The 9047-nt window shown below is 43.6% G+C and overlaps 1 protein-coding gene across 3 annotated transcripts in view; it reads right to left on the minus strand.

The window, feature by feature from the left end:
• The window catches only part of BAZ1A (bromodomain adjacent to zinc finger domain 1A), a 95531-nt gene extending 89046 nt beyond the window's left edge, over positions 1-6485 (minus strand). Inside the window, exons 1-2 of one of the 3 annotated variants that reach the window (XM_039256983.1) lie at positions 6413-6485; positions 5763-5933 (exon numbers count right to left, since the gene is read on the minus strand). In XM_039256983.1, the coding sequence (XP_039112914.1) occupies positions 5763-5875 (113 nt within the window). In that variant the 5' untranslated portion in view covers positions 5876-5933; positions 6413-6485. Of the gene's footprint in view, positions 1-5762; positions 6119-6412 lie in introns of those variants that run through there. The other 2 variants (XM_039256984.1, XM_039256982.1) reach the window with 2 other exon arrangements.
• Between the last annotated feature and the right edge of the window lie 2562 nt (positions 6486-9047).

The following is a 9047-nucleotide window of genomic DNA, read 5'->3' on the forward strand; positions in this document are numbered from 1 at the left end:
AGTTTAAGTATCTTACAATTCTAGGGGTGCCTGGGTGGCTCACTCAGTCAGTTAAGCCTCTGACTTCGGCTCAGGTCATGACCTCATGGTTCATGAGTTTGAGCCCCATGTCAGGCTCTGTGCTGACAGCTCAGAGCCTGGAGCCTGCGTCCAATTCTATGTCTCCTTCTCTCTCTGCCCCTCCTCTGTTCACTCTGTCTCTCAAAAATAAACATTAAAGAAATTAAAAAAAAATATTTTACAATTCTATTAGTCAATTATACCTCAATAAATGAGAACACACACATGAAAGAAAAGCCATCCCAGCTGAGGTCCCTGACCTATGACTGAGGCTACCTCTTACTCTAACCAGCTTAAGCCTAGCCTTCAACTGACTACAGCTAAATGAACAAAGAAACCAGCAGAAACCACACTGGCAATCCACAGAGTAGTGGATGATTTATTTTGAGCCACTGAGTTTTAGGTTATCTTGTTAAACAATAACTGATAGATATATTCTGTCTGAAGAAAGAATGTATTAACACAAAACATGGTAGCCCACTAAGTAGATAAAAAGTAAAACTCAAGGGGAGCCTGGGTGGCACAGTCAGTTGAGTATCTGACTTTGGTTCAGGTCATGACCTCAGGGTTCGTTGTGGGTCTGAGTCCCTATCAGGTTTGCTGCTGTCACCGTGGAGTCTGCTTCTGATCCTGTCCCCTACACCCTCCCCCCGCTCTGCTCTCTTTGCCCTCCCCCACTCATTCTCTCTCTCTCAGAAACAAATAAAAGCATTTAGGAATCTGTTCTATCATCTAAAAATAAGAGACTCATGTCCCTAAATATCTGAACATGTAGCAGATTTACTTCTAAAGGTGAGCTGAAAACCTAATTTGAAGACACAAGTTATGAAGATTATCCAACTTTCCTTCAAAACTCCATGCTCTCATGGGGCACCTGGATGGCTCAGTCAGTTAAGTGTCTGACTTCAGCTCAGGACATTATCTGTCATTATCTCATGGTTCGTGGGTTTGAGCCCCACATCAGGCTCTGTGTTGACAGCTCAGAGTCTGGAGTCTGCTTCAGAATCATTCTCTCTTTCTCTCTCTCTGCCTCTCTCCTGTTCACATGGTCTCTCTCTCTCAAAAACAGATGAAACATTAAAAAAAAAAAAAAAGACTCCATGCTCACTAAATGGCCTTCAGATAATAGTTAAATTTCATACACAGCTGATTATCAGTATAACTGGTCTGTATGAAGGACATTTTCCCCCCACTGTAAACTGATGGCATCCTAGTTTGAACATTTAATATCTAAAGCTTAATCATTGGGCGTATAGGAAAGAAGTCAAATGTTTGAGCAGACAATAGAGAGTGGTGCCTACCAAAAGATCTAGGCAGCAAGCTTGAATTTGAAACAGTACCCTATGATTTTGGTGTACATTTCTGCAAGCTTCAACAAATGATAGGAAGAATTCTCCATAACATGTACCATGTAGACCATAAATAAGAACATAAACTCTAGAGTCTTAGGTATGTGAGTGAAAAAGTCTTATCCCACCAACTGTTAGATAGGTGGTTTTTGACACTGATCTTAGACTTACTTTATCTCAAGTTCAGTTTCCTCATCTGTAAAAGAGGGCTGCTTAAAGAACTGAATTGACAAATGAGGAGCTGATGAACCATGAAAATTGGGTGCTTTATAAGCCAGTTAAATACTTTTCACTGGAAAGCCAGCTTGTCTGTCACTGACAAAGAGATTCCTACATTTTGTATGAAAAGTGTAATTCACTTAAAGATGGTAAACACATTCCACTTCCAAGGGTCTAAATGGCTAAAAAAAAAAAAAAAAGTAATTTTATTTAGGAGATTGAGTCATTGGGTAACACAACTGATCATTTTCCTAGCCTACAAATCAGGAATTTCTAGTATTCAGACCTGAATGCACCATTTTTTTTTTTTTTTTAAAAACAATCCACAGCCCTAAATAAAACAAAACTGTCAGCTAACTAAATTACAAAATACCTTTTTATCTTATCTAATAGACTGAAGTACATGCTTTATTCTGTTCTCTTTGCCTACAAGCTCAGTTTTCTGGTTTGGGGAGGATAAAATCTTTTTTTAAAGTATAACTGGCACACAAAATTACATTAGTTTCAGGTGTTCAACTTAGTGATTTCACAACTTTATACATTATGCTATATTCACTATAAGTATAGCTACCATCTGTTCCAAAACACTGCTATTACAATATCACTGACTGCAGAGCGTAGTGTTTTTTTAACCTATGTTTTTTCTAGATTGCACATGTACGAGAGATCATTGGTCTGACTTGTTTCACTTAGTAAAGTCAATCCAGTTTGTATTAAATGGCAAGATTTCACTCTTTTTATGACCGAGTAATACTCCATTGTACATATACCACAATTTCTTTACCTGCTCATCCACTGATGAACACTAAGTTGTTTCCGTATCGTGGCTATTATAAATACTGCTGCAACAAACATGGGAGTGCACATAGATTTCCAAATTAAAAAAAATTTTTTTTAACATTTATTCATTTTTGAGAGACAGAGACAGTGTGAACAGGTGAGCAGCAGAGAGAGAGGGAGACACAGAATCTGAAGCAGGCTCCAGGCTCTGAGGGGTTAGCACAGAGCCCAACGCGGGGCCTGAACTCATGGTCTGTGAGATCATGACCTGAGCCAAAGTCAGATGACCAACCAACTGAGCCACCCAGGCACATTAATGGGTTTTTAAACTATGTCAAGGAGTTTACCGCTTAGGAGCTTTCTTTCAGGAGTTTTATGGTTTCAGGTCTTACATTCAAGTCTTTCATTCACATTGAGTTCATTTTTGTGCAGAACACAAAAACAATGGTCCAGTTTCATTCTTTTGTACCTTAGCTAACACATTTGCCTACAGTTAATGTGCGATGTTTAATGAGTCTTCTTTACTTCTGGAAAGCAGGTCAAACAAGAGTTAGCAATTAGTTAAAGAGCATGTAGTTCAAACAAACAAGCAAAAGAAGGGTTTGTACTGTATAATCACTAAGGATCCATCCTGGTCACAGTCCCTGTCTCAAAGAATTCTTGGTCTAGGAAAAGAGAAAATTTGAGGCAACAAATGTATTGCATTATCATGCAATAATAGATCTTATCGTAGATAAAATGGAAGGATGATCATTGCTGCCTAGGACAAAGGAGAAAGTGTTAGACTACTGTATTAAGATAAAGACAAAAACTATTTAACAATTAAAAGGTCGCTGGGAACCTCTTCTAACCAGAGTCAGGAAAAAGTTACTTTGCATTGCGTTGCAAAAAAAACCAGGCAGGGAAGTGTAGAAAATCTTTCTGAGACTGATTAAAGTAGAAAAAGTTATAATTGAGAAATCAAAAACCTGGGCAAATAGATGAGCATAGTGGTATTTACACAAATACAAACACAAATATTCATTTAATGCACTTAAAGGATAATCTTCAAATTCACATAAGCCAATTGGTCATTAATTGAATGAGTAGAAACAGGTTTCTTTCTCCAGATTTGTACCAAGGGTCAGATTATCATAATACTAAGGATTACCATATACCATACACCATGAATGCAATTTTGGAAAGATCTCCCTGTAATCATCTAAAAGAGAGAAAGTAATACACAATTAGATGTCAGTCTTCTTCCAATTTTGCCAATTCAGAGTCACAAAGATTAATACCTAAGAACACTAGTAGCTCTGGTTTGTTCAGAGTGATTGATATTAAATATCTTTGCTCCTAAACCAATGGCCTCTCCTGAACTGCTTGTAAATTCCAAAAACACAAACACCTCAGCACAGAGAAAACAACAAAAAACAAAAAAATCAGCTATTTACAAAAATCTGTTAATGTTACAAGACTACAAAGGACACAGTTCCTTAATACTAGTGGAAGGCAGTTGGTTCAGGATACCAAAAATCTCTTCCTCTATTTCAGCATTTCAGATTTCTCCATGATTACAGTAAGTCATCAAGAACCAAAGTATATAAAAAGTTTAATTCCGAAAGGATACAGCCATATTCATGCTCCCTTCTGAAGTGAGGAAAGCCTCTTAAAAAGAGAAGATTGCTTATATCAAGGGGGAAAAGTCTGAAACTTAAGCCAGTTTGTTGGCACTCTTAAGTACAATTTTTTTAAATTGGGAATTATTACCAAGGATTTTAACTTAAAAAAAAAAAAAGAAAAAGAAAAAGACATCATCCTTGTCAAGTTACCTAATACAAATTCACTTAAGTAGTTACAAGAGTGAACTCTATTTGAGTAACGAAACAAGTCTGTACAGGAGCAGAGTTAAGATGTACACTCCTATATAAAAGTACTGTCTGCTGAAAAACTTCTGTAGATATAACATGCTCATGTGTGACTCTTGCTCTGGAGCTGAGGAAAAAAAAGAAGCCCTACTTAAAATAAAAGCTCAAAGGAACTGACTTTTCTAACTTCACCACTCATTTCTCAGACAGGTGCAGACTTTGCCTAAAGCCCTCCCTTGATCACAAAGCCCCCACTCCGAAGAGGTGCCTCCTACACACAATTTATTTGGTTGCTATAACACTTGGTTTCTAAGCCACAAAGAGATTCCTTCTGAGTGGAGAGGATAAAGCATAAGAAAATGGGAGCATCAGGCTCTTTCGTTGATTGACCAATTCAGGTTCTCACTTGGAGATCCCGTTTAAACACATATCTCTAAAACACCCCGGTATTTGGTGTTACAGGACGAGGGGATCTCCTGGGATAAACCAGGAGAGGTACTGAAAATTTAGGAGCAGAAACGACACACGCAGCAGCTCGGGATTCTTATCAAAACAATAGCGAGTGGCACATGTCAGACAACCCACATGCGCAGGGGGATAAAAAGGAGACTGGCTGAGGCTGGAGTTGAACTTGTCCTAACCCCCTCCCCCAACGCCCACCTCCGCCCTTGAGCTACGCGAAAGTGATAACTAGGGGTGCCCAGCGCCCGGCTCCCCCCTACCCCCCACCCCCGGCCCGAACCCGACATCTTCCTCACCAAGGTCTCCCGGGGGCGGAGACGCTGAGTTCTCCGGGGCCGGGAGTTAGTCACCAAGAAGAGGCGGTGACAGAGCGCTCGACTCGCGTCGCAGACTCCGAGGCCTAGCCGCTCCGGACGAGGGCCCGCCGGCGGAGGCTCTAGTGTCCCGGGCCCACCCCCCCACCGCCTCACCGAATCTCAGCTCCGCTCCCTCCCTTCCCTCCTCTCCCTTAGGCAGCTAGTTCCAACGTCAGTCTCCACTCCTGACCGAGAACACGACGCCCAGTCCGGCCGTTTCCTGCCCCCGGGGGCGGGGATTCCCTCCCCGCGCCGGGGGACGGCGGGCCCGTGCCGCTGACCCGAGCGGGGATCCCCTCGGCCGCCCGGCGGGGATCCCGGAACTGGACCCGGAGTGCGCGTGTGGCCGAGGCGGGGAGGGGCGACGCGGGGAGTTTCCGTTGCCCGGCGGCCGGGCGGCAGCCGCGGCTGGAAGCGCTCCCCGCCGCCAGCCTAGGACCCCAGCCTCCCCGGCCCCCGCCCGCTCTCCCCACGCGCGCCAACAGCGGGTCCCGCCGCCCGGGAGCCCCGCGCAGCCACCGTCGGGCTCGGGGCGGGGGAGGGCAGAGAAACCCGGGCCCGCGGCCAGCCGTCACTTTCAAGTCGCCCAGCCAGAAGCCCAAAGCGAGGAAAAGAAGAGACAAAAGGACGCTGGGGAGGGAGCCCCCACACTCCCTTGCACCCCCCGCGCCCGGCCCGGCCCTTACTCGTAGTGGCGGAAGATCTCGTTGGTGACTTTACAGTAGAAAACTTCCTCGTCCGGCCGCAGGTCCGCGGGCGGCTTCTGTCTCACAAACGGCTTTCGGTGTAGCAGCGGCATCTCCTGTCCGCCCGCGGGCTCGCCCGGACCCTCTGCCGCCCGCGTCGGCCCCGCTTCCCTATCAAAATTGGAGGGAAAGGAAAGCCGGTAAGGTGCGGAGCGCTCGGCGGCGGCGTGGGCCGGTCCGCGCGCGCCAGGGTAAAGCTCGACTGCCTTTTGTGTGACTGACGCGCCGCGGCTGCCACCGGGGCCGAGGTCGCTCCGGCCGCTACTGGGGTACTGAGTGAGCAGAGCCGCCGCCGCCGCTGCGCTCCCGGCGCGCCCCACCTCCGCACGCCCCGCGGCCGGCTCACAATGGGGCCGCACGCCCCGCCGCGGGCGGGCGGGCGGTGCGGGAACGGCGGCGGCCCCCTCCCCCAGCGCCGGCTCCCGGCTCGCCGCCGGCTCGCAACGTGCTTGGCGCGCAGCCGGCCGGCCCGACGCCGCGGGGAGCTCGCTGCGGGCGGACCCCGGCGCCGCTCCGCTTTGTTCCCCCGCTCGCTTACACTTCCCTGCCGGCGCCGGCCGGCTTGCGAGCGACCACACGGAGCCCCTCACCTGCGAGCACGCCGACTGCCACTTCTCCACCTTTTCAACTACAAGGGCAGCGAGGGGAGTCTCTGTCCTCCCGGGGGGTCGCCTCTCGCCGGCCGCACCGCGCCGCCGGCCGCCGCTTCTCTCGCTGCCACGGCCTGGCTCCGCGCGGGGGATCGCGTCCCACCGCCACTTCCCCGCCTCTCGGAGCTCCTGGGAAGTTTCTGATCTACTTTCGGCTCAGAAGGAGGAAGAGCTGTTGGGAGGAGCTTTTCACTTCTCGCTTCTACCTTTTTATTGGCTACTCGATGACTTTTACAGCCTGTCACTGATACAGGAAGAGACGGCGGAGAGCCTGGGAGAGCTACATTATTAATTAATGGAGCAACCCCTTGTGTAGAATCAGAAGCATCCTCCATGTTTGAGATTATCGGCCAAGAGATCTAGGGAAGGCGCTGGGGTTTCATAAACACATGGCTAACAAAGTAAAGCCTTCATCTTCAAGTCTGGCACCCTCGCTTGGTTTCACGGTGGGCAAAGGATTCCAGTTAAGATTTAACTTTTATTTTAGATAGGAAGAGAAATGAGGAATAAAAAATATTAACTATTTTGATGTGTTCTTCAAAATTAGAATCTTCATGTCTAAAAAAATATTTTGCTTGTGTAAACATCCTTCTTGGAAAGAAAATACCTTTTCTTGACAGCAGCTCTCTTTAATATTTAAAGAGGGCAGTTCAGTCAAAGAGCAGAGGAAAAGACCAAAAAAGTATGTGTTAGAAAATGTCATCATGCCTGTGTATATTTAAAACTAAAAAACACACCTTTAAAAGGTAGTATTTGTAATGCGCCGCTGAAAATATTTTGTAAAGTATCAATATTTAATTCAGTCATACAGAATTTTAAAGATTATGGATTTGCGAGTGAAATTTACCTGAAAGCAACTTTCCCATATTCAAAATTTCCCCTTGTAAAACTAATTTTAATGCACATAATACATGTGACTTTTGAATTAAAAAGAATTTTTGAAACTACAAATAACTCCAAATGTTTGCCAGCTTTGTTTTAAATGGTCTTTTTTCTGCTACTGCCCTTGACATTTGCTTATATGCGGTTTAACATGTAAGAATAAGTCTAAAAGCAAGTTTGAAGAACAGTCGTTCAACAAAGAACATAACTAAGTACCAATAATGCGAAATGATCATAGTTATAGAAACAATGTGGGATCATCTTTATATCTTCAAATTAAGTACATGAGTATGTTAGAGCAGGAAATGTAAGGAATCTATTCAAATGGAAAGAGTTAGAATTTTTTTACTTCTTTCAATATACTTTTATGGCAGCTAGCAAAATAAAATTTTGTGAGAGACACAATATGCTTTGAGTGTTTTAAAAGTCATTAATAAAATTGATGCACCTTACTGCGCAAATATAGAAGTCACAGGGGGTTGGAAGTGTTCTCTTTAGTCTGGATAAGCTCTTCAAAAAATACGCATTCAAACATTTTAACTGATCTCCACCTAGTACTTGAGTAACAATTTTGAATTCTCTACCTAGAAAGCATTTAATTTTCCAGGTGAAAAGTTTAGATCCCACAAAGGTAATCTCAACAGGGGAACAAGGAGTATGGATAAATTTACAACTGTTAATGAAGCATCACTCTCACAATTCAAAGTCCCAACTTAACTGTTAAGCTAAAAACAGAGGAAAATTTCTGTGATTATATATTTACATTTCTTTTTTTTTTTTTTTTAACTTTTATTCATTTTTGAGAGACAGAGAGAGAGCGTGAGCAGAACAGAGAGAGGGAGGGAGAAACAGAATCCCAAGCAGGGTCTGAGCGGTCAGCACAGAACCGGATGTGGGGCTCGAACTCACTGACCCTGAGACCATGACCTGAGCTGAAGTCAGATGCTTAGCTGGCTGAGCCACCCAGGTGCCCCATATATTATTTATATTTCTTAGAGCTCATGAATTTTTTAAGTTTTTATATAAATTCCAGTTAGCACACACTGTAACTTTAGTTTCAGGTGTAAAATATAATGATTCAACACTTGCACACATCACCTGGTGTCTTAGAGCTCACTATTTGATAAGGTGTTAAAATTTTCTTAAAATCATGAGAAAAAATGTCAACTTTATTTTTATTAAATGCAAATTTTTAAACAATTGGATTCTTTTTAGAACTAACTTAAAATTGAAATTTTATTCTACTTTATTAAAATAGAAAATAGTAGTACTCTTCTACCATACTCAGATTTCAGTACCATCATCCTATATAACTCAGTTCTCTGAATTACACACATAGAACTTATTTTAATGATTTGTCACGTTTAATAAATGTTATATAGTTGTTCATTGTTAATTCACAATAATGTAAGTTTAGTGAGTTATAATTAAAGTATTAGTTTTGTGGGATTCTTTTGTTTTTTTAAGTAGGCTTCAAACAGCGCAAAGCCCAGTTTGGGGCTTAAACTCAAGATCCTGAGAGCAAAACTTGAGCAAGCTGAGATCAAGAGTCTGACACTAAACCAACTGAGCCACCCAGGTGCCCCTAGTTTAGTTTTGATGTATTTATCATACTTGATCAAATTGATAGCATATCTTAAATACCTCAAGATAATACCTTTTAAAGTTATCCTACACATTTACTATTGAAAGC

The sequence above is a fragment of the Hyaena hyaena genome, unplaced genomic scaffold (assembly GCF_003009895.1).
Source record: "Hyaena hyaena isolate Hyena2069 unplaced genomic scaffold, ASM300989v1 scaffold_599, whole genome shotgun sequence".
NCBI lineage: Eukaryota > Metazoa > Chordata > Mammalia > Carnivora > Hyaenidae > Hyaena > Hyaena hyaena.